Source organism: Mercenaria mercenaria, chromosome 16 (assembly GCF_021730395.1).
Source record: "Mercenaria mercenaria strain notata chromosome 16, MADL_Memer_1, whole genome shotgun sequence".
Classification (NCBI taxonomy): Eukaryota; Metazoa; Mollusca; class Bivalvia; order Venerida; family Veneridae; genus Mercenaria; species Mercenaria mercenaria.
The window spans coordinates 20941043-20968833 of record NC_069376.1 but is presented as its reverse complement, the minus strand read 5'-3'; the positions used below and the strand labels follow the sequence as shown (position 1 = coordinate 20968833).

Below are 27791 nucleotides of genomic sequence, written 5' to 3'. Positions count from 1 at the left end.
TGCAAAATAGAGACAACTCCGCTAAGACTGTGACTACTGACCCAGTACCTCATGCAAAATATGCACTTTTTACCTCGAGCCATGAAAAAGCGTGCATAATAGTACTATAAGGATTAGCACACTGAAAAGAAAACTATGTAAAGATCAAATCAGTTAATGCTCTGGGGAAAGAGACATTTTTGTAGCGAAATTTGTCAACAAATAGACGATTTTTTTGAAAAAGTCAAAACCCACAGAATTTCACATGGTAAATTATGTTGAAAAAGCTACTGCTGGAATGAGAACAATCTCTGCTACCCATATATATGCGTCAAAGTATGGGAAAAATACCTACAATTATGAGAAAATCAATGAAAACAATTTCGGGACTGTTAGACGCATGACTGTTATCCTGCAGAGCATTTATCATAGATAGCTTACTTTTCCATTGCATTGATTCGTCTGGCTACCGACTAGATAATCTTTTTAATTTTTTAAATCGTTTCTATTATATATTCTGGACGATCTTTCTTGACTCTGATTATCTCGTGTTTTGAGAAGAAAAGGGACCTATTTATACAAAATTTGAATAGCTCCAGGAGTTATCTCCTGTGAACAAAACACAGTGTCTGAACACATGGAACACAGACTAATATAACATGGACATGATTAGAATTGACAAACGGTGTTGACTCAACAATTTCACTCTATATACAGATTGTTACCCTCGTGAAAAGAGTGCTTTGGGTAAGTCTCTATGAGATAGGACAAATATTGCACTTTTTAATTCATTCAGTAGCAATAACCCTGATCAAACTGAAACGTAGATGATTTTCAAAACAAAAAATGCGAAGAACCAGCTCCGGGTTATTACAATATCCATATTTCATCTAAATGTGGTTAGTTTTTACCAAGATATGACTGCGGAAGGACGCATAAAGGGACACTCAAACAACTCCAAACCTGTATCTAACCGCGATTTTCGTTGGGTATACTATAGTCACTGGAGACTTACAAAGTCTGTTGAAATTTAAAAAAATCTGTTGTAATGTTTATTTCTTTCTTCATACTGACACTGACATTTTTTCAGAAAACCATTTTCTCTCTGGGCTCATCTCACCAGCTAGTGTCAGAGATAAGAGTTATTGTTTTATTTTCAGAAAGCGCTATTAAAGAGGATTATATGGCAGGGATGTTTATTTTAAAGGACTCTAACGACTGATGCCAGTCTAGATTTCACTGTGTGTTCGTCCACAATTAGAAAGTTCTCAATCTGTACAACGTATATCGTTTTAAATTACAAAACCATTGTTTTGTACTTTCGAGATAAGATTATTACTTATAAATATTTGCGACTAGTTGAGGTTAATTAAGTTATCTATTTAAAGCTGTACTATATCAATGTATACGGAAACCTGGGGAAAACGTCTGTACCACAGGCACAATTAACCACTCATTTTGGAACAATAAGACCTACATGACTATATTTTTTTCTTATGATAAACTAAATATTTAGTATTTTATATTGTTAAATTTATTACACTTTCTCAGAACGCAGCTGATATTTTAAAAGAAAAAAAAAAACCCAGATGTTTACATTACCTGGAAGATAGTACTTCGCTAACAGCCTTATATCCGAATCATAGTCGTTTAGGTCCATTTTACTACAAGTAAAAATAATGTTTCCACACTATTTTCTAAGTTTATACACAAAATAAATAATGTATCCTGTATTCGTCAGATTTTATTCCCCAGTTTCTGGTAGAAAGTAAAATAAACACACGTTTCAAGTGCTCAATTAGTGGGAAAACGGGAACATGTTTCTAGAGGTTATAAATGGCCTGTGTCAACAAAAAGTGGGGTGTTAGTTGCTACGGAAGCTGGTATGGAACAAAATTAGTCGTGTGCATACGTTATAATTATGTTATTTACTTTTTGTAATGTGTTACTGTTTTAACCAAAGAGCTATAAAAATAAAGTATTTTATATTTCTTTGTTTTAACGAAGTAGTAAATTATCTGCGGTCCGTTTAATTAAATAAGACTCCATTAGCGATTCCTGAGGGAAGCATGCACGCACGTGATCCTAAAGATATACGTATAACATATGTATCTACTACTCCAATATACATTTTCTGGCTACCGACTAGATAATCTGTTGAAAAGTAAATATTTTTTCTTGATTTAACTTTTCCAGTTCTCTCAGCAAATTTCCGCCTCGGCTACATGTTTTGAAAGGACACTCTGGGCCACTAACGAGGTACTTAGAGGTAAAACACCATTAAAGAGACACTAAAACTTTAAAAAGAACTATTAATGGATACTACGTGCTCTTACATTATCTATATTATTTTTAAAGCGCATATCGGGTGAAAAACGAATGTTAAATTCTAGTTTTGGGCAAAGAGCTATAAAAATAAAATTTTATACTTCTATGTTTTGGGTCATTCGATGAAGGAAAGGGACTTTTCAATAAAACATAGGGTGGAAATATATTATTATTATTATATATATTATATATAAACATTTTGTGACATTCTTAGAACATAATCGGGTCCATTACACAAAGTTGTATACCTAACCGACATGTAATTACCTCTTTTTAACGCGGAAATGTTTTTGATAAAGCTGTACACTGTATGTTTCTTTTCATTTCACTAGATATTCCAGAGTTACTTTTTATTTTCAAAGATAGTTGGATATTTCAAGAATCTGAACCAAATGTTTCAACTGCTCCAAAATTTAGAATTCCTTCTTATAGACAAAAGTTATTAATATTCTACAAGCATGCATTTGTTGTAAAGGCTATAAATTGAATTTATTGATACTTGTCAACGCAATGCTAATTTTTGATCAATGTAAAAAACATCGTTCTTATATTCCTGTCATACCTTATGCAAGTTTATACTTTTATGCTTATACCAGGATAGAAAGCTCACATTTAAAAAAAAAACACACAGAGTGAAAAGCTGAAGTGTGTACAGCTCGGTATGCATTATAATTGTAAACAATTTGCTTAAATAACTAAAATCAGACTGACAAAAAGTAAATGAAGTAGAAGCTCCAGTGGATAAATGACAAAGAACCGATGTGTCCGTCCGCCTGAAATGACAACAATACTGGAGATTCAATAAATTCTTACCATAGTACTGAAAGTACTCCGAAGTCATAAGATCAAAATCCGTTGCATAATACATGATAGTGTTATCTTTTTTCTATTTATCGCTAGACAATTTATCCTCTTTAAATTCTTTTTACAACTTCTCTTATCTTAATAGATTGATACAGACTGGATTGATGCACATTTAACAATGATATAGAGAGGTTTGCGCGTTTATGACTTTGCATAACCGTGTCAAATGCCATCCGAATACACCGTATGTCTGGTCATAATCTGCATGATTTTACGGCTTACCGGACGTGTCAAACCGACGAATAAACAAAAAAAGGGGAACATGTTAGAAGGCACGTGTCAACCACATGGCCGTTACTTGAATTTAAATTATGCTTTAGGCAACATTAGGAATTTCTTGAATTGTCCAATTTATTAGCGGATCGAACTTGCATCAAAGAGCTATAAAATATTTTTTATACTTCTTTGCTTGAATTCTATTTATTTTTTTGTAAAATAAATTCTCCAAATAAAATTCAGAATTAATCATATATTGTCATAGATAATCAATCTATATAGGATCCTCGGTAAAACCTGGAACAACTGATACGTATTAGACCTTCCTGGTAAAACTAATGATTAGAAAGTTTTATTTTCCTCAAATCAGGGAAAATATATTATTACGAACGTGTGCAAAGATAAGGCTTGTAAAACTTCTGACACCAAGGCGCTTTCGTATTTATCATTCTGTTTGATATAACGGTATTTCCACGATTTTATGCATGTCCGCGCATTAAAGTATACATTAATGATTATACTGAGTAACCATCCATCCATTTGTGTACCCGACTTTTGTTGAAATACATTTTGAAATACATGAAACTTAGAGGTTGCGATATAAAAAGTTCGAGATCCTTAGGTTTATCCTATATGTAATGTAGTAAGTAAATAAATACATACGTTAATGTGAAAAAGTATCTCTAGGTCCGGTGAATTTTTTCTTAACATGGAGAAATTACATGTCTTTCTATTTTTCGTAAAATCTAGTGCCGTCAAAAGTGCTACAGCATACAAACACAGCCCCCATCACGCTCAGTTTGACCGAGAGAAAAACACCTCGTTTGATTCTTTTTTCTTCTTCTTTTTTTTTTTGTGTGTAATCAAATCAAAGGGACACAATCGCTGTTATTCGTTGAGTTAGTCTCATCAGAATTATCGGCCTTTAACTAATCCTATCAACCTGTACTCGTAATTTGTTTTGTGTGTGTTGTTGAGGACATCAGTATTATACCTACCCATAACTTGTTGTGTGTGTGTGTGTTGGGGGGGGGGGGGGGGGGGGGGTGTGGGGGTGGAGTCAGGTGACAGTGTATGGTCAACTGTGCGGGCGTTAAAGGGGTTCGGGCGGACTATGTATCACCAGATGTATTGTCACTACGTACTGGCGGAAAGGTGGTCGGGTGGAGCGTTTACAGCCAGATGTTGGGCGGGTGAATCGTTGATGGTTTGCGTACGGTTGGAGAGGCGGTCGGGTGGAACGTTTATGGTCTGCGCACGGGCGGTGAGGATGTCTGGTGGAACGTTTATGGCCAGATGTAATGTCCTTACGTTCGGGCGTGGAGGTGATCGGGTGGAGCGTTAATGGCCAGATGTACAGTCTTCTTTACAAGTACATCTGTTTTTTCCCCTTAAAACATGCAAACAGAAACCACAATCATTGCTTCACATGCACGTACCCATCATTGTGTAAGAGTCTTACGTTCAAGAACAAACACGATTCTTGGTTTATTACCTAATATTGATAGTTTATGACCGAAAACTGTCAACTTCATTCGCTATCTACAAAGTGTGTAAAGACGTACACTAAAATATGATTAAAGGCACTGGCCTCCAGATCGTACGACAACAAAAAAGAACAATTTTTTAGATACCTGGAAATTAATACAATATTTCTTAAGAATGCTTTAAAAATTCATTACTGACAGACTATATGTTATGGATAGTTGTTTTTACTAAATTTTACAATGAAAATCGAAAGCGTTTGTAACTACTCGAGGTAAACTGCCTTAATTATAAATATCTATATTTAAGGGGACGCATACTTTGAAATTAGAAAAAAGTGGGTGGGGTATTATAAAATTTACCTGCAAAAAAGTACAAGGTTTTGGTAAATGAAATGAATACTGTTTCAACTGTTATAACTACACAAAGGATTGCTCACTAAAATAAAAATGAGAAAAACTGAAACAAGAAAGTTATTGTTGAATTACATAAGACTTCTTGTGTACATTCAAAGTCAACAATTAAGACTTTTTGGTGCGAAAATAATAGTGCTTCACTTTGTCCAAACATTTATCAATGTCCTACAGATTCTAATTTAAAGAAAGAATGTGAAATAAGTTCACTGTCTTGCTTTTCATTTGGCATATGTGAGCTAAAACACATTATTTAGTTTGTTTACAAAGTAGTGCATAAGAAAAGATACGGTGGTCAAGGAATGCCACATTACAAAACTAAAAGAGTATATTCCCCTTAATACATTAAACATTTATCATTACAGAAGTCTAGTGGCTTACAATAAAGGCCTAGAAATGTTGCCATTATAAATTTTTAACTTGGTATTCATGAATTGCAATGCACTTAAATATCAAAACACATTCAACAAACTTTTGAAAATGTACTGTCTTAAAAATCCCTAAAATAAGGTATGAAATTTTGTTGAGAGGTCCGATCAATGTGTATATGTGCAAAAGCAACATTCTAATCTTGTTCACAAAAGTTACTAATACACAGCAGGAATGTCAATGATCAAAACTGGACGAATATACAGTTATCCTCATTTTAATGTCATTTATAATTTGTCCTTGAATTCTCCACCATACTTTTCATAACTCTGTTTGCACGAGTTGCACGAGAATGCTGTCATTCACGTAAAAAAATGGGGTCAAATAAGTTGTAAATGCAATATCATGTAAACGTAGTTAATGGATTATGCAGTTCAAGATAAACTTTATCTCATAACGTAACGAACATGTATAATGTTGTAACAACAACTTTACTTACACTAATTTAAGTAGCAGTCGGTTTATAAGTGACTTTATCGATTCATTTTGTGTTTTGTTATTGTTGTCAAAAGTATAACGGAAGTGCCTCACAACTGAAGCGGAAACCAGTTTGATGCGCAAAGTAGTCCACTGTAGGTAATATTTTTTGACAAATGTCCACAGAAATTAATAATTTTCTAATATTAAAGACGAATATCTGAATAGGATTCATTATTTGATAAGAAATTATAATCATCGACATGTCTTTTTTTAAAAAGCGTACACGTGCTGACACCTAAGTTGTCTCCCGTTGTTTATTAGAGTTACCTTTCGTCCGGCGCAGTAATACATTTGCAGTGAATCGCCGAGAAGTCGTGGGAAAATTAAAAACCATGTAAACAAACTAAAAATAACCACCTTTTCAAGATGAATTTCAAGTGATCGGCATTATGCATTTAACCCGCCTGACCTGTGTAGCATCTTAGATATCTGTTCTAAGGTATTCATTGTGTAGAATGTCATGTTATGCCCTTGCAATGCTAATCCCACTCTGATTTTTTGTTTACATTTTTTATCAATGAGAAATATGGCGTCCATCCCGAGATGAACTGACGTGGCGTTAAATTTTTACATGTTTAAGCAAACCTGGTGTGTTAGAAAGAAAATCTCATCCCTTCAACATTATTTGGAACACTGTTATTGTAAAAAACCTGTTTTTTCCTAATACAAAAGCTTAATATTTTGTGTTGAATGTACTTTCACAAACACCTCTGTTTTCCTATTACATTCATAGTACCACATCCTTATCCACAAAATACTGAATATTACAGGTGTCCATCAGTATTATATCAGTTTAGGAATATGTTTTTTATTTTCCCACCATCAATTTCTTGAATATGCACCCCTTCCGCATTGCTGTATGAACTGTGAATGTAGCAATATGCGTCCCCTTAAAGCACATTTAGCAGAAACTCTTCCGTAGCGGTATAGGTAACGGTAGCGGAAAAGTTCTTGTTATTGCCGCGGCGGCTCGGGTTCGATTCCCGACAAGGGCAGCTTTTTTTCTTGACTGGGCATTTTTAAGATAGTTTAAAAACAAAAACTCATATTCCTGTGTTCATAATATGACCAAACTTCAATTTTCAAGAAATATCATTTTTAGCTAAAATCTGGAAGTCAGTCACTCAGTGCCTTTAATTAAAGTATATCATTTTAAAGGTATACTAAATCCGAAATTTCCTACTTGAAAATATGAATAATTTCTACATATAGTTTATGTAAACATAAAATACATGTATGTGTATCAACAGTACAATGCATTAGGTTTAAAACAGTGCACAATGCATATATACCTAAACATAGTATAAATGTGTACTACCAGTGAATATTGCATAACATGAAATTATGAATGTAGCCCTACTGGCATACACAATAGTAAAGTTTGATACATTTGAATTAAATATATACAGATAAAATATATAAGTGAAACATGGGCATGGGGTTATTTAACAGTGTTCAGTACAATAGTGAATTATATTGGATGAGCAGTGATCCAAATAAGGGTTACTATACCGCTGTGTACGAGTCCAGCTGAATTCAGTATTGTACTCAACACTGTTAAATTACCTCTTTCTTTCATACCATAAAACAAAAGAAAGAAATGGTAGGAAAAAAAAAACAACAACAAATCAAACATTTTTAGATAACTTGTATCTGCTCTGGAACGCATAACTACTTTAAAACACACTGCCGAAAGGAATAACTAAAATATGCTCATTATTTCTTCTTGCTGAAGTTGGCGGCCTAGCGGCCCTCCCTGCCGACATAGTGGCACAGCGGGTTAAATTATGATTTAGAATTTCATAATTTATTTGATAAGCTGAATTGGTAAAAGATTTTGTGCGTAATCCTTGATTATTTGGCGGTTGATACTCCCGACACTACGCTGTAACTGGCCCGAAAAGTAAATAATCGCATAAAGTCCATAGGCCTAGATCTTGGCAGTGAGTCAAGTGATTTATGTCTTCGTTAGCACAGTTGGGGGTTAATGACTTTCACAATATGGTTCCAATAAACAGGGGTCATTTTTTTATTGGCAAGTCAGTCCACCTTATAACTGTATCAATAACAGTGTATTTTATTATCAAACTATTATTTAATAAATATGTGATAACATTATAAAAGGTATATCTATTTTTGGCACACTTTTATTAAAAGAAATTTGTTCGTTGTTCAAACAGAGTGTGTATTCTCAGTCAAAAACCCCTTGGCTGAAAAATTACAGGGTGGTCAGAGTAGTTCACCGGTATGACCTTTTTTCATTTCTATGATATTGGCAGATATTTTTTTGTCAGTACAAATAAATTATTGAGTTTTCACTATAAAATATGTTGTTTTTTTATTATTACTATATCTATTATTGTTATTATTATTAATATTACTATCAATTATAATAATGATAATGTTAATAATAATAATTATAATAAATTATTATTATTATTATTATTATTATTACTACTACTAGGCCTTTAAGGTGATTATTCCCTCAAAGGTGGTTATTGCCTTGCGGAGTCATAATGGCCACTTTCTGAAGTAAGCCCGGATTCATTGTTTGAACAAGATGTACGTAAACATAGGTTTAAACCAGGATAAAAATGTTTTTCTTAACACTTTTCGGGGTGTAAATGTGTGTTAACAAACACTGAACAGATTGTCGCGTTTGCATGCTGTTACAACACCTTTTTATATGTGTGCAGCGTAAACGTATTACAGCCATACTGGGATCGGGCACTACCAAACACTCAGGATTCTGCAGATGTTATAACACGAAAAAACATGTGCTATTCCCACATTCTAGCATAGAAATTGCTGTTTGGTTTTTTTTTCAGGGAGTATTTTTAACAGGAGAATAAACGTGTATTAACAGAATTTCTCGCGCTCACGCGCTGTTACCACATCTTTTAACACACGTTCGTTCGTTCGCCTGCCAAGCCTAAACATATTACGGTATCATAAGGATAATTGAAAAAGAAATGACGTCAACGTGATCAAACGTCGCATTTCATGAAAATTTAATGACGTAGATGAACATAGGTACCGCATTGTTTCGCAGGACCAGCTGTGAAGATAAAAAATGTTCCCATGATATAACTCTTTTGAACTCTATATTAAATGACAACCATATATATGACAACTATCATATCTTGTTCAATTTTGGTAAAAAACCCCAAAGAAAATAGTACCGAAAATAGGATTGAAACACCAGCCTTTTATTATCCATATTATTATGTTAATAAACTATTTCACGCATTCATGAATATTAATGAGAATGCTATAAAATGACAAAATATTGGTAAAAAGTAACATTTTCTTAGGTTTAATCAATTCAAATATATCAAACAATTTTAAGACCCTCAGTATTTTCTACAATAGTATATTGTTACTCTGAATTAAACAAATTTCTCTGCATTTGTATGTTTAGCTAGTCTGCAGAAAATGAACAACAGAAAACAAGATATCATTTAAACACGCCAACTCTCCATGACGAAATAGCAGAAATCAGCTACCATAGTATTTTGTGTTTGTTTATTCAATGTTTTAGTATAATTCATATATCATTCAATATATAGTGTCGTTAGAGTCAGAGATATTGTAAATTTTACCAGAAAGTGCTATTAGAGGATAGAAGTATTTGTTTTGAAGGACTCTAACGACTGATGCCAGACTAAGTGTCTTAATACAGTATAGTCATTAACTATATGATTTCATATTTTAAATATTTCTAAATGTTACAAAATAGTAACTACAAGTTACTTCATTTTACATTTTGCCATGTATATATGATGTATATGTACCACATGGGTCTATGACCTTATGGTTTAATGAAAATAAAACTTGAAAAACTTGAAAACTTGTATCAAGCTGACATGTATTTCTCGTATTATCCTGTTTTACTATCATTCAATACAGAATCTAAAGAACTTACTAAAAGTATCTGTAAAGGATATCATTTTGTTTGTTAGTATCATTTTTTTTTAATTTCGGAGCTATGACTTTGAAATATTATAACTACATCAGAACAATGTACTCAACTCAAATGTAACTTGATACACAAAATGAACATGAAGTGGACATGTGCATATTTTCGGGACTTTTATGTCTGTTTCTTATTTCAGGAGTTACGGTCCTTTTCTTTGAAATATTGTATCTGAACATTGTGTACTCAACTCCTTCTACAGTTTCAATCCAACTGCAATATAAACATAAAGTGGATATGCGCATGTTGTCAGGACTTCCATGTCTGTTTGTTAAATTTGGAGTTAAGGTGCTCCTACGGATTTGGCAACTACACTAGAACAATGTGTACTCAACTCCTTCTACAGTTTCAATCAAATTGAAATAAAATACTGGTTGGGACCCATTTTCCGGACAGGACCAGTTTCCGGACACATGTAATATCCGCTTTATTTCGTTGTCATTCATGTCATTGTTTTATCTAGATCATTTAAATGTTTGTTCTTCATGTCTACAACAAACCACTATATTATAAGGCTTATAATGTTTGGGGTTTTGATGATAACTCACATGCGTTTACAAAACAACTTTCTGTCTTAACGGGGCAAGAAGATAGCATTGCGCACTTGCCGAGGTATCAAGTGGAGAAGAAATAATTAAACTATATAATGATTGTCTACTGATAACATGTTCTATTGTTGATTTTACGGTAAAAGTTACGTAAGATGCAGGGCTGTCGATTTTTACACTAATTTTATTCTATATCTATTGGAATTATCAAGAATTAGTTAGACGAAATTCAAGATATTTATAGTCAACCTCGGTTTGCATTCGTAGCTGCTACTGAACGTCGGGTTATGTTCCATGTGCAATTTTGAAGAGATGAATGTTAAGGAAATGTGTAGAAATAGTTTAGTTACTTATTTTGATATCAAATTAACAGCAAAACACCGTCAAAGTATTTGTCCGGCTACTGGTTTGCCTGACGGGGAAAATAACTTCTTTTAGTGACCCCATTTGAGGCCCGATGAAACCCATATTTTACGTCACAACGCGATGCTGATTACAATTTCGGATGCGGAAGGAGCTGAAGTTTGTGCAGTGTGGACTTCATTTATGTCAACTTTTTTTTTAGGGAATAATGGAGCCGAAATATGAAAATGTGTCCGGAAAATGGTTCCCAACCATGCACGTATTTTTTGACTTTCCGATTTTTTATCTGGAGTTATGGTCCTTTTTGACTTTAAAATATAACATCAACACCAGAACATTTTGTACTCAGCTCCACCTACAGTTTTCATCCAACGAAAATGACACCTGGTGTACATCATCAACATCTGTTGTACATCATCTACATCAAGTGGACATGCTCATATCATTGAAGCTTTCATGACAGATTATTTTTTCTAGAGTTAAGGTCCTGTTATGGACTTCACAAGGATTTTCTGACACTATTTACTTCATTCTTATTTAGTAATGAGTACTTAAATATCCCACAATAACGCATGTGTTTCCGAAATTAAAAGAAAAACAAAAGCTTTATTACTAACATGAATGACTGCATATTGTATCTTTACGATCACATTGAACAATGATAACTAATATCCAGTAGGAAAATTCAAGAAGGCAGCCCCTAAAATTGTAACCATCTATCAGTGAATGTATGTTTACATAACTAATATATACACAAAACACAGAGTCAAAGTATAACAACAATAACAAAACCATCAAATAGAAGAACCACATGCCGATTAGGAACAATTAGTATTATAAAGTTCTAAAGTGATAGTTACATAAATTCAAAATGAAACGAGAACATAGAAAGTGTAAATAAAGTTTGTGATGATTTCTAGGTTGACAAAAGAAAAGAAAAAAAATCATAGACTATAAACTTAAGGTTAAACAAATAAGTTATATTATCATATTGATAACAATGCTACATATTTTAGATACAACCAAATACAGTGGTAACGTATTTTAAAGCACCTGCATGGAAAAAATCACTGCTTGACGGTTATGGAGAAATACTGTTTTGTTTTTTTATAACTTGAAAATACAATATTCGTAGACTATTCCCGAAAAATGATACAATTAAAGAAGATTACTGAAATAGTACTGCAACATGTGTTAAGTATGTTACATACAGATTCCTCCAAAGAAGTGTTCAAACCGGTTTATATTTTATCATGTTATGTCGTGTTTCCTGAAATGTTGGTTCTGGCATTGATTCATTTTATGCAAATTAGCTAACATACTTGCTGTTGAAAAACAAGATGCTACTGTCGAAAATACTGAGGGACCTCAAGACCAGATTAAAACTGTTTTGTACATTAAAAATGATCTTAAACTTAGAACATGTTATTTTTTCTCAAAATGTCATTCCGTAACATGAATATGCAAATTAGTTTGTTGATACAGAATACGGCTTATAAAAGTCAAGTGTCTAAGCTACATTTTGGTATCCGTTTTATCACCAAAACTGACAAGATATGATTGAATATCATCTAAATGTTTGTCATTTCCAAAAATGAACGGTTGCCAGGAAACAGTGAAATCATATCCAGACCGAAAGAGTTTTTTTTTTCATGGGAACATTTTTTATTTTCACACTGCCAGTCCTACCAAAGAATTTGGTACCTAAAAAACTGTCTAAAGGGATGCATGGCAGCCCCCTTATCCCGCCTCGACCTTCATAACTGTCTACGCCGAGGTACTAGTAGTTAAAAGCCTGATTTGAAGATACTTAGAAACATAGGCAAATACAAAGATAGGATGCTTGATTTTTTGCAACATTTATTTGAAAACTTTGGACCCCGCATAAGTTTTCATAAATGGGAGTCTATGGAAATTACATTTTCGCATTTTTTTCCACAATGTAGACTTTAATGAAACTTCTCACAATTATAAACTAACATACTGTCTATGATAATTTGAAATAAGATGTACAGGTCCGTGTGCTTATTCTAAAGATATTGGCAATATTTAAAGAGATGCGCACAATTCAAGCTGATTTTGAGACATTATCGGGAATAATATAACTAGTATCATATTTTATCTTTAGAAAGATAGTAACATTTTCGTTTTAACAACTTTACTCAGGTTGTCGTTAATTAATAAATGATTTTCGTTTTCGTATGCCAAGTCCAGGCTTTATTCAAATAATGTTATATCATTACTTCCGGTTTATCAAACGTGCAGAACTCACTTAAAGTTTCTTGTATGAGAGATGGGGCAGACATTTCCCAATAATAAAATTTGTTCAAACTTTGTATATGTTAGAAACAGAAAAATGCAAAAACAATCATAGGTCACCTTGCTTGTTTAGGAGTTATCTGCCCTTAAAACTGGGGTTTTCTTCAAATTTGCATATTCATGGGCAGATAAGTCCTGAACAATTTGTTTGTTTGTTTTTTGGGTTTAACGCCTTTTTTTCAACAGTATTTCAGTCATGTAACGGCGGGCAGTTAACCTAACCAGTGTTCCTGGATTCTGTACCAGTACAAACCTGTTCTCCGCAAGTAACTGCCAACTTCCCCACATGAATCAGAGGTGGAGGACTAATGATTTCAGACACAATGTCGTTTATCAAATAGTCACAGAGAACATACGCCCCGCCAGAGGATCGAACTCACGACCCCGCGATCCGTAGACCAACGCTCTACCTACTGAGCTAAGCGGGCGGGCTAGGTCCTGAACAAGCGTGGTGACCCTCAATTTTGTTTTCAAAATTCTGTTTCTAACATGACAATTTGTTCATATACAAATTTTGATCAAATTCTATTATTGTGAATTTTTTACCCAAAACTGCCACAACCGTCCTTTTATTGCCCGAGTTGCATTAAAATTTGGAATTATTGACCGTTAAATGCAAAATTTCGGATATCCCATGGCGTTTGTGTACTTAATCTTTCGAAATTGCAGCATATTTTATCAATGTTTTGAACTAACCAATTATAAAGAAACATTTTTTATGACATTACAATATAGAGTATTCATACCCTGTAACAAGCGGGAAAATACTTTTTTTCAAGAAGAGGTGTATATTTAAATCGCACAATTATGGTTTATACAAAAATACGAGGCATTGACGAAAGTAAAATACATTTAAAGGTGCTTAAAATGGACAAAAAGTAAGGGACTTTTTCTCACATTTTTTTAAACCAAATTACAGCTATACAACCTATGAGGGGAAGCACTGCAGCACTGGGACCGAGTTTGAGAAATCGCATTCAGATTGAAAATATGTTAAACAGAAAATGTGCGTCACAACCAAAAGGCACTGTTTCATACTGACTCCCAGAGAACTAAGGATACAGAAAGGAGATCAAACAGGACATGACAGAAACAGGTTTAAACATATTACATGACAAATCCGACTGATCTTTTTAGAAGTAAACTGGTGAATTATTGCTCTTTACTGTACGAGAAACAGATTTTGAAACAGATTTTGATTAAAATAGGACTGATTTATAGCGGCTTGCTACTGATCTATCGACTTTTCTTGTAGACATTTTTATACCCGCTACTGTTTATTAAGGAATTAGTTATAAAATATGTCCACAAATAAACTGATAAGGTATATCGATCTGGGTTTGTTATCAGTAAATACCTGCTTGAAATGTGTAATGTGTACAATGTTCACGTTTTGAATTTCTTCCTGATTTCTGATAGTAACTAAAATCAGAAATAAAATTTTATAACGATTCTCACATTGCATACAGAGGCGGAGTTAGTAAAATGATTGGTAACGTTTCTATTATAATAAGATGGATTCTACGTTTTGTCCACTTCCCGACCTAAATCATGCCTATGACAACGGGAGACAGATGAACTTTTGAATGGTTTAAGCCTACAGGTGGTTCCTAAACAGGTAGTTAAACGATATAAAACAGGTGAATTAGAAAAATAAGCTTACCGGTAGGTCTTACATCCGAATAAGGACTGGGTACATTCTGGTACCAGCCGCCAGTGTTTAGGTCCTGAGATAGGTACCCTGTGTACGAGGTGGCCGCAGGAAGCACCGGTGTCCGTGAGTACTGAGCAGAGATTTGAGAATCGTCCCTTCCGACGGGACTGTCATTTAATGTAGGATATGCGTATTTCTGAGTCTGGTTCCCGATTGTATGGCTTGATGTAGTTGTAGCGTATAGTGTGTCCTGTCCACTGGTTCCCCATGATGTGTTTGCTTGCGGTGTGGGTGATGAGCTGGATCCTTGGTCGGACCCAATGTACTGAGGCGGCATGGTACCCTGGCGAGACGAGTATAATTGTGTAAGTCCATATTCACCTTGAGTATCGGAATAAGATGGCGGTTGTAGCGTAATAAGCCGCCCACTTCCGTTCTGTGCATGATATGTCTGCGCAAGAGTTAAACCGGGTGGGTTTGTCAGGGTGGTTAACTGACCCGTCCCCGTGGAATACATCCCGGACAAGCTCACACTCGTAGCCATGGGTCGCTCCATATCGCTGAAGAAGGCCTCGACATCCGCTTGTGGAAGTAGATGACCAGCATTATCAAAGGCTGCGTGTGTCACATGACTCGGGGTTAAGTGTGTCAAATTTTGAACTGTGTACCCGCTACGTAATGCGGCGCTTAGTGCACTATGACTGGTTCCCCTTTCACTTTGCTCTGAAGCTGGTGCATTAAGGTAGCTTGGATCAATTGTAATTAGTTGTTGATCTCGGCCGTCTGTAGGCGGCCCAAGCTGCGTGTAAACATTTCCTTCAGTTGAATAGTTCAACGCTTCACCATTCATTCCTTCGTGTTTTGTAACATTTTGTTGTTGATAGGCCAAACTTTCTTCCGAGGATATTTCATTTATACGCTGGTCTAAATTTTCTTCATTAGTCAAGGCCATTGCTGCCATGTTATCTTCCGACATTCCATCTGTAGCAATATCCTCAGGACAGTCGTTTGTGACATTACAGGAATCCTGAATTTCGTTATATGAAATGGTTGTGTCCTGCATAGTTGCGGGCCCCATACTGGAAACCGGAAGTTCTGGAGGTTGCAATTCTCTGTCCTCATCGCCATTTTCCGTCAACTGCATTGCCGCCCTATTTCCTTCTTCCGTATAGTCTGCAACTGTACCGTCTGTTTGATAAACCACTCCATCTTCTGTTTGACCTGACACTCGTTGTTCATATTCTACCTTTGGACTAGATTCGTTCACTGAGGGTTCTTCAGTATATTCTGGCGGCTTCGGTGAAATCCGAGGTGGTCCGGGTGATGCGTTATGTTGTGGATTAGGTGAGAACTGTCTGTTGTACGCTAAAGTCGCTTCTTCTTTGAAGCGCTGCTCTATTTTATACTTTAGTTCAGATGTTCCAACCGTTGAAAGATTATAAGGCATGCTTTCAGTACTGGCCATCACACTTTCAGACATTTTAATCATCTGGTATTGTCACAAGATAGTAAAGGAAAATATGCCTATCCAAAATATTACTGAAAACAATTGAACATACGTGCTGTTGATATTATATGTATTTTGAAATACTGATTAAACTTTCAAAAATGATCAATTTGATCTTTGATGCCCTCAGATTATTTTTATTGCCCCATTTTCATCATACCGCTAACAGACGAATATCGAACTTTTTTCCGGTGGGTCACTATTCTACTCCAAGAAATGTTCACGTTATTCTAATATCCAGATATCTATATTTAGTCACTAGTAGGGACGGTGTTGAAACGTTAAAGCAGACGATGTTTTCCGTTATCACCCGGGCCCTGACGACCTTGTCCACCTGGTCTATTCCTGATAGTTCCCACCTGTCAAATAAATGAAGTGGCATCTAGGATTAAAAATGAATAGAAATTCGGATAAAATGTATTCAATCATCATTGACCACATATACTATCAAATTAAAGTGATAGGGTGAGTAAGTAACGTAAAATAAAAACTGCAAATTGCAACTTTTATTTTATGGCAGCTGATGACATACTACATCTTTTATCAATGAAATGTACTCCATATCCCACACACTGTGAATGCAATATTTGTTCTTATTACTTTGCTTTCTTATGGTGAATTAGCAGAAATTAAAAAGAAAAGCTGTGATATTTTTATAAAATGGAATAGACAATTTTCACATGTTCATGTATAAAAATGGGCCCGTTTTATAATAAATATATCTTTTTCCGGAATGCAATAACTTTTATACTGCTGTTTGTATTGCACACGGTTATGTTCAATTTATAAAGCAGTATTGTCATCCTTTTCGAAACCAGGCAATATTTCTATATGGACTAGAGCCATATGACAGTGGGTGAGGTAAATTGATTCAACACAAGTACCATACTTTTATACTTAAGTAGGAACATGCAGTTTGCTAGTAAAATCAGTTTTTCTATTAATTGAATAACAATCGTCATTTGTCTGTCTGTCTGGCAGTTTAGACTGTTTCAGTGCCCATATACACATACATTTAACAAGTATTTACGACACTCCTTTATCCTAGAGCTCCAAGATAAGTTCATAACTGTATGTGATGTAACAGATGATTTCCTTCTCCTTGAAGATAAAGGAAAATTATTCAAGTTGCGTACGGGTAAAATTTGGAACTTGTCTAGATGAAATTCTGACCTGGATAGTTTAGTCAGTTTATGACAGAGAATGACAATTTCAGTGAAATTCTGCAGCAAAAATGTAGAAAGACTAAAAATATCACATTTTCAGATTTATTGATTTTCGAAGAAAATTCAGTATTGCCAGTTTGTATGTGTTAGATGTGAGACTGCCTATTTTGTAATTTGTGTGCAGTTGAGAGAAAAAATACTGAAATAAGGCAATATTAAGATCCAGCCAGGAAAAGGAAATAATTATTGACATATGTTACTGGAAAGGTCCTAGAACCTCCAAAACTGGTGGTATCAAGCTGTAACATGATATTTGTTTCACGAATTTAGGTTGCTGGTACAATAACATTAAAATTAACACTTTTATAAAAGGAAAAGTTTGTTTAAAATACTACTTACACCACACACGAGGTGACTACACAGTGTTACGTGTAAGGTATCCCGGAAAAAGTAGTTCCATGCTGTTTGTGAAATATAATGCAATGAATCCTATAAAGATTTGGAAATGACATATTGCTGACTACATGGAAAAAATACCACTTTCATTGTAAATTTCCAGACTTTAGTTGTATTCATTGAGTAATTGTCTACACACGCGTAACTGCTCAACAGCCATATTCATGGGAGCATTTTCAGACGGTGTTATTTTTCAAAATAGATTATAGGTATATGTATATATTGTAACATAACATATCATTCTTCTTATTTTTAGTAACCAGACATACTAACTGGCTATATATGTCTTTCATACAATTTAAATGCTTTAACTTACTGAAGGTGATGTTTTAATTAACGGTTTATATGAAATGAAGGCGGGATTGAATTAGTGTAATGTAACACTGAATTACATAATTACCTCTGACCTCTCCAACAGGTAATCTGCTACGTCAAAACTAACATAAAAATTATATGTATATTTACAGCTTCTTATAAAGCAAACACTGCTTATCTGATAGAGGTTTTGTCCAGCAAATCTTACATGTATGTTGGCTATTTGATAGAGTTCAGCAAATATTACATGTATGTTGGTCATTTGATAGAGGTTTAATACAGCAAATATTACATGTATGTTGGCTATTTGATAGAGGTTTTGTCCAGCAAATATTACAAATAGAGGTTTTGTCCTGCAAATATTACATGTATGTTGGTTATTTGATAGAGGTTTTGTCCAGCAAATATTACATGTATGTTGGTTATTTGATAGAGGTTTAAATTACCGTCTAATACAGCACATATTACATGTATGTTGGCTATTTTATAGAGGTTTAATACAGCAAATCTTACATGTATGTTGGTTATTTGACAGAAGTTTCATACAGCAATTATTACATGTATGTTGGTTATTTGATAGAGGTTTAATACAGCAAATATTACATGTATGTTGGTTATTTGATAGAGGTTTAATACAGCAAATATTACATGTATGTTGGTTATTTGACAGAAGTTTCATACAGCAATTATTACATGTATGTTGGTTATTTAATAGAGGTTTAAATTACCGTCTAATACAGCACATATTACATGTATGTGGTATTTATGAGGTTTATACAGCAATTTACATTAGTTGGTTATTACAGAAGTTCACAGCAATTATTACATGTATTGGGTTTTATGAGGTTTATCACAAATTTACTGTTGTATTTGACAGAAGTTTCATACAGCATTATTACATGTATGTTGGTTATTTATAGAGGTTTAATACAGCAATCTACATGTAGGCTTTGTGAGTCAATTCTGTATGTTGGTCATTTGATAGAGGTTTAATACAGCAAATATTACATGTATGTTGGGTTTTGTAGAGGTTTTGTCGCAATATTAATAGAGGTTTGTCTGCAATATTACATGTTGTGCTATTTGAAGATTTTGTCACAAATTCATGTATGTTGGTTATTTGAAGAGGTTTAAATACGTCTATACAGCAATTATTACATGTATGTTGGCTTTTTATAGAGGTTTAATACAGCAAATCTTAATGTACAGTTGGTTATTTGACGAGTTTATCAGCAATTATCCATGTATGTGGTTTTGATAGGTTATACAGCAAATATTACATGTATTTGGTTATTTGTGAGTTATAGATTATACTGTTGTTGGTTATTTGACAGAAGTTTCATACAGCAATTATTACATGTATGTTGGTTATTTAATAGAGGTTTAATTATAATACAGCAAATCTTACATGTATGTTGGTTATTTAATAGAGGTTTAATACAGCAAATATTACATGTATGTTGGTCATTTGACAGAGTTTTCAGATATTGTATTTGGTTTTAATACGGTTAATACAGCAAATCTTAATGTAGTTGGTATGACAGAAGTTTATCGCATTATTATGTAGTTGTATTAGAGGTTTAATACAGCAAATCTACATGTATGTTGTATTTGACGAGTTTCTATGCATTATAAATGTATGTGGTATTAATGGTTTATACAGCAAATATTACATGTATGTTGGTTATTTAATAGAGGTTTAATACAGCAAATATACATGTATGTTAATCATTTAACAGAAGTTTTATACAGCAAATATAACATGTATGTAGGTTATTTGACAGAAGTTTTATACAGCAAATATTACATGTATGTTGGTTATTTGATAGAAGTTTTATACAGCAAATATTACATGTATGTTGGCTAATTGATAGAAGTTTGATACAGCAAATATTACTTGTATGATGGCTATTTGATAGAGGTTTTGTCCAGCAAATATTACATGTATGTTGGTTATTTGATAGAGGTTTTGTCCAGCAAATATTACATGTATGTTGGCTATCTGATAGAGGTTTTGTCCAGCAAATATTACATGTATGTTGGGTATTTGATAGAGGTTTTATACAGCAAATATTACATGTATGTTTGTTATTTGATAGAGGTTTAATACAGCAAATATTACTTTTATGTTGGCTATTTGATAAAAGTTTTGTCAAGCAAATATTACATGTAAGTTGGTTATTTGATAGAGGTTTTGTCCAGTAAATATTACATGTATGTTGGTTATACGATAGAGGTTTTATACAGCCAATATTACTTGTATGTTGGCTATCTGATAGAGGTTTTGTCCAGCAAATATTGCATGTAAGTTGTTTATTTGATAGAGGTTTTATACAGCCAATATTACTTGTATGTTGGCTATCTGATAGATAATTGTCTAGCAAATATTACATGTATGTTGGTTATTTGATAGAAGTTTTATACAGCAAATATTACTTGCATGTTTGTTATTTGATAGAGTTTTTGTCTAGCAAATATTACATGTAAGTTGGTCATTTGATAGAGGTTTTGTACAGCAAAATTACATGTATGTTGGCTATTTGATAGAATAGAAAAAGTTGAAACTCCACAGGTCGCTCAACACGACAAAAACGAAAATGTTGCAGGCTCGGTTTGATTGAGCCTGTTCATGGATGGTAGTGGAAATGCATGCTACCGCCCACGCCCTCTAGCCCCGGGTTTAGCAGAATTCAACATTTACACATGCTACAAGTACAAAAACAATTTAGAGACATCCGCAGATGTGTCATACGGCGGTGCACATGCTTTGACAGATTTTTATGCAGAAACATGCTAATTTGACTTTTATAAACATATTACAGTATGTTGTTTTGATAGAAGTTTTTACAGCAATATTACATGTATGTTGGTTATTTGATAGAAGTTTTATGCAGCAAATATTACATGTATGTGGGCTATATGATAGAAGTTTTATACAGCAAATATTTGCATGTATGTTGGCTATTTGATAGAGGTATTACATGTATGTGGGCTATATGATAGAAGTTTTATACAGCAAATATTACATGTATGTTGGATATTTGATAGAAGCAGCAGCGGCCTATACAATAACAATTACAAGATATACAATATGAATGTCACTTAGACTAAAACGTTATAATGAATATGAATAACACAAATACAATAAGAACTACACAATTTTATCGAAATTGTAATGAGGCTGCTGATTGGATTACACGTTTATACAAGCTGGTGTTTGAAAACTTTACATTAACTATAGTGCGTGAGTTTGTATTAGTTCAAGTCACTTTTTGTGAGGAATATTACATACTATGGACCTGCATGTGACCACTTAACGACCATGAGATATAAGCGGAGTAATAGAATAATGGGCGATATACGATTTCTACATGGTGTATGGCGTGTAATGTGTTGCAAAAGTATATGTTATTTATTGATATGCCATAATTTATATATTTATGATGTAAAAATACTTTGACACTATGTATTTATATGTTACAGCTTTCTATTTATGTTCAATGATTTCCATTTTTATGACATATTAAACATTTTTCTGCAATTAAATATATTTTTTATCCGATAAATTTGATGTATATTCAACATTTCTTTTTATTTATATTTTTAAATAAAATAATTTGTTATTTATTTCCATTATATATTTATGTTCAATAAATTTGTATCTATATCCAATGTTTATCTTCATTTATATGCAGTTATTTGTTATTTACCATATTTCTATTAATATACCCAAAATTATATTTGTATTCAACGATTATTTAGTGATATGCCGTGCAACACATGACACGGCACCATGGTGTATTAATTCATTATCAAAAATATACGACTGCTGTAAATAAAGTAACATTTGAGTGTCTTTGGTTAAATATGTTTTTAACAAAGGGAGAAAAGGGAATATAACAAAAAGTCCATGTTTATTGTTCCAGATAAGGGACAGAAATGAGTTGCACCCGTCCGTCCTTCGTCACAACTTTGTCCGGTCCATCAAGGGATTTTGAAATTACTTGGTACGAATATTATAATACGACGTTTTGCATGCAAGACCCAGAACCGTAGCTCCAAGGTCAATGTTACACTTGGGGGTTAAAGGTGAGAGGCTGGAGGTTCAGAACTGCAATTCATGAAGAGTTTTCAATATTACTTGACACAAATGTTTCCCATAAGAGACGACGTATTACGCGCCAAACCCAGACCCCTATCTCTACTAATATAATAATATGATAATACTAAGGTCAATATCACACTTAGATGCATTATTATTGAAGTCATTTTTTTATCCAGTCAAAAACTTTGATATGTTTGATGGATATATTCGAGCAACTTGGCACAAACAGTTACCATAACAAAAACAGTGTGTCACAGGCTCAAATGTCTAAGTCACACTTGGAAATAAAAACACGTTATTTTTTGACAGTTTGACAGTCTATACATACAGACTGTACATGGCACAAATATTCACCATTACAAGACGTTGCTATAAACCAGCACCCAAACTAACTGGTAAAGGTCACTGGAACCAAAGTTTCCTTTTTTGTGAGTACATGTAATTAATTCTCTTTTATATGATACTGTGCTTATATTTCCAGATTTCCTACGAGTGTAAAACTGAAATTGTATGTTTAGTAAAAGATTATTCATATTGATGTATATCAAAAGCAGATAATATTTTACAGAATGCAAGGTCAGGTAATTTGTATTATAGGTTATTGTATCTATAGGTAAGCGGCAATACATATGAGTATGCTACAGTTGAAATATACACTGTACCTCAATACATTGACTTGCTCAGGTATTCATTTTCATTATGTGAAGTTTCAAAACACATTTCAATGGTACAATGCAAATGTTTTTTTCCCAAATTCATACATTTCAATTGTTTGTTAATTACTTCCCTTTAACATTTTAACTTAATAAAAACATTTCATTACATTTTTCTCCCTATTTTTTCACCAACTTAAAATGAACTTAATTTACAGATATGTGGTATATATTTACAGGCATTCTCGAACTTATTGTTTCTTCACCTCATATATTATAACTTTATGACTGTTTAATGGTAGAGTTTTGATATTATCTATATGACTGTTTGATGGTAGAGTTTTGATATAGACATATAGAGATATAGACATATAAAGTAGCTGTCAAAGTAGAAAATATCCACAACTACATGGTGTTTTATCAGCACTACTTTCAATATACACAGTCAAAACAGTTATGTGTTATAAAACTTTCCATCATTTTAACCAAATTTTAAAAATATTTGACTAATCTCTTAGATAACAGTATTAAGGTAGTTCTGCACGTTTGGATCAAAATTTTTTCTACAATGTAGAATTTGATTAAACTCCAATTTTTCAAAACTTCAAAATATACCTAGAAAATTCAGCAAATAAAAAAGATAGGGTCGTGTGCTTGATTTTTTGCTAGGCTGGTTTGAAAAATTTGGACCTCACGCAATATTTCATAATGGGAGTCTATGGGAAAATCATAACTTTCACAACATTTTCGCGAATAGAATTTTTTCTACAATGTACATTTTGATGAAACTTCTCACAATTGTAAATAAACACATGACTTATAATTTGGTGAAATAAAATGTATAGGTCCGTGTGCTTACTTTTGAGATATTTTACCATGATTAAAGGGAACCGGGCATTTCAAGTTAATTTTAAGGAATAATTTTGATTTTTTTAACGTGTCATATGTTTTAATATCATATTTTGACTTTAGAAATATAGCAACAGTGCCATTATAACAAATTTACTCACATGTTTCGATTAATTCTTAAATTGATTTTCATTTCCGTACGCCGAATCCAGGCTTTATTCTACGTTTTCCGGATAAATGACGTTACGCCATCACTTCCGGTTTTTCAAACGTGCAGAACTACCTTAACGAGAAATTAATACGATTTCTTTAAAGGTGGTTAATAAGTTTTGGTGCAGCAATAGAATTGCTCAAACTATGAACATAGACACTTTTTTGTGTTCCCTAATACAAGTTAGATTTTCACTGGTAGTGTTTTTGAAATTTGATTTCCATATTCTCGTTGCCCAGCAAAGATACTGTTTTTTTCCCCCAGTACAAGTATAAATTTGAAAAACGCACTTAGCCTAAGGAATGATATAAACAGAAAAACCTGTTTTATCATAATTGTTAAAGATTTGCACTAGCAACTATACTTTCAGCTGATATTCATTAGAAATGCAAGTTCAAAATATTATTGTTACCCCCCTTTACTCATAAAGACAGACTGGAAATAAATCAATAAGAACTAAAAACAGTTTCAAAAGTTGCCTTTTTTGTTCAGATTGATGAAATATCCCGATTTCTATCAACTGCAAACGTAAAATTGAGAATTATATCAAATTAAAGAGAAATGATAAACATGTTAAATAATTTCTTGCAAAAGGGAGGTAATTACAAAATCTTATCAAAACAAAACAACAATTGTTATATAGACCTAATACTGCGACTTGGTCTTTTGTTCCTTAAAATCTCTAGCAGAACATATTAAAATTAAAAAATGTCATAAAATGTTGCTTCAATATAACTGACCACCTTTAACCTGTAGAAAATTTCGTATTGGGTGGCAATATGTTTTGTGAATAATGTCTCTAGGCTCGGGGTGTTGGTAAATCTGATAAGTTTGCTTTTTTATTTTACAATTTCAATGCAAGAAGTGCTTTTGCTTGGTTCAAGCAAGTCCCAATAAAGTTTTTATGATAGAAATCTATAAATTTGATAAAGTTCCACAACGTAAATAATGAATACAGTGAATAAAAAATCTGCACATGATGTCTACGTCTTCATACAAGGAAACAATTTTTTATACAAGATCTGATTGTTTTAGAAAAGATATTGTATTCTCTCGTAAACCGGATTTTTTTTACCTAAATGCGTTTAAAACAGACGTACAACTATGTGTGTGTGTTTTTTTTCTTAAATAAAAAAAAACCCAATTTCATATTTTCAACAGACCTATTTCAAATTTTATTGAGAATGTATTAGTGTTCTTACATGAATTTCTTCCATGAATGTCCCGTGAAACAAACAGCTACTGTACGAGCAGTGTTTAAAAACGAAACAATAGCGTTTGACCTCGTTTTAAAAATGAGCTTAACGTTCATGTATCTAAATAACGTTAAAACGAAATATATTTTCCTGTTGTAAAAAGAATTCGCCAATTTTAGCATCTTACCTTAAAAAGTAAGTCAGATTTGTTATTCCAATATGGCGGACATTTTCATCCATATAAAACTGTCCGCCATTTTAAAACACGAAGCTTACCTGCACAGTCGGTAGGTAGACATGCGGGGAGAAAAAGTAGTCCGTGTGTGTATGCACATTGCGTACTTCCAATTATAATTCAAATTAAATTGACTTCGTACACCTTTGTTTAAATTACTTTTCTTTAATTGTTTTTGAACACGTGTAACACGAACCAGTGTGTACATAGGTACTTCTTTAATGAGTTAATCTAATAAAAAAGTTTATTTTGATTTCAGATGATTTCGATCTGCAAGTCCGAAAGTCCTGTTAGAATTAGAGAAATTATCGCCAACTGGGCTTTAAAAGAACCCAAATGTTCATTCAAAGATAACGGTTTATCAATATACACCAGTGGTTCTATCAGTGAGGGCTGCAATGAAATTAAAGATAAAAGTATTGTAGGCCATGTTGACGGCCATAAATGACGATAAATCATAGAGTTGTTACTATCTCTCCTCATTTATATGCAGATATAGCCTAAACTCACTTTCTGATAAAATTCATAAAATTCCATATCGGGCACTGATACGGCGCTCTGCAAACTTAACAAACCCTGACCCCACTCACTTACCCCGTGTTATCAGTTCCCTACCATATAAAATCCACTTCTGGAACCAGTGATATACAACATTATGCACTGATAAAAACCTAGCACTACAAGACAGTCTTTAGTTTACGGAAGAACATTAAAAATGTACACGATAACTCCGAAATTCATTCGGATTAAACAAAACGTACCTAAGTATAACAAATAACGGAATAAATTGGTTCTCATTGCATGTAAAAATTGTTACACTGACAGCGTCGATCTTTGAACCACACCTAATTTGCATATTATAGCCACTTGTTTGAAGAGCCATAAATAGACTTAGATCGAAATTAAGCAAATAAGCAATAAATATGGCGGACATTATAAATTTTCATATTAACAACAAAGATTAGAGATAGAAGTAGCTAATAATACATGAAGACATTTTACCTGAGCAAACATTGATAAGATAGCCGTAGAGATAAAGTGCGGTCCTATCTCCAACCTAGGACCTACTTAAAGCGGCTTCTGATAACATACCGGTCTCAGCCAATCAGAAGCTGTCTTTTATCTAGCCAAGAGGGTCCAATGTGCACAACGAAGTCGGCGGATAACAACATTTCAGTGCTTAAAATTACATGAAAGGACACATATGGTATAAACCGGTAAAATCACACGACTGTTTGAACTTTTCACAAATTCCAACTAAGACAAAAAGGGATACTAACTTGGCGGGGATTTCCTTCTGTTTTTTAGTCGCGGAAGGTTACAAAATGGTAATATTTCTGCGTATGAATATATAATGAGGCCATGCTGTTTAGGGTTGGAATGGCGGTCGATATTTCGCTGTTCTAGCAACGGAGGAATTCACTTAATTGAAACAGCTAGTTTGAAAGGCAACCTTGTATATGAAAGATACAAAGGGAAACTTTGTAATTAAATGGCGATGTTTAGGCGTCTTTTTGTTGCTAAGATATGTACATGTTCCAAACTAAACGCAAAGATACTTTCTGAATGATCTTGTTTTAAGTAATCGGGTTTAATATAAAGGTATCTTTTTATAGGACGACCTCGATGGTATACTAATTGTTTCGACATGTATTAAAGTGAATTTTAAATCTAAATCGGGGTAGATCTATGAAAAATCTAGGAAAGATGCTTGTTGGAGAAAATTATCTAAATCAAAACCAGTGGGTATAAATGTTACTTCTTTTATTAATTCGACCTTTCAAACCTGTCTATATGTGTTATTTTCTTGTCTTTGATTAAACGAATGCGGATACTGTTAGAAATGAAGTGATACTCACAGGTAGTTCAGTTTGTGGAGCAGTAACGAGCAGACTAAACTGACTGCAGAACAACTTTAACAAAAAGCCAACTTTGCTTTCCTGTCAAACGAAGATTCGCTAATTGTACATCTACCCGTTTTATTCGTTGAAGTGCACTTTGAACTTGTAGTTATAAACTTACAATGGTTTGAAATGAAACTCAA

At 33.4% G+C, this 27791-nt stretch overlaps 1 protein-coding gene across 5 annotated transcripts in view; it reads right to left on the bottom strand.

The window, feature by feature from the left end:
• LOC123540193 (uncharacterized) overlaps positions 1-26875 on the bottom strand; it is a 42584-nt gene extending 15709 nt beyond the window's left edge. Inside the window, exons 1-2 of one of the 5 annotated variants that reach the window (XM_045325007.2) lie at positions 26750-26875; positions 15064-16920 (exon numbers count right to left, since the gene is read on the bottom strand). In XM_045325007.2, coding sequence (XP_045180942.2) covers positions 15064-16543 — 1480 coding nt within the window. In that variant the 5' untranslated portion in view covers positions 16544-16920; positions 26750-26875. The other 4 variants (XM_045325008.2, XM_045325004.2, XM_045325006.2 and 1 more) reach the window with 4 other exon arrangements.
• Positions 26876-27791: the final 916 nt, after the last annotated feature.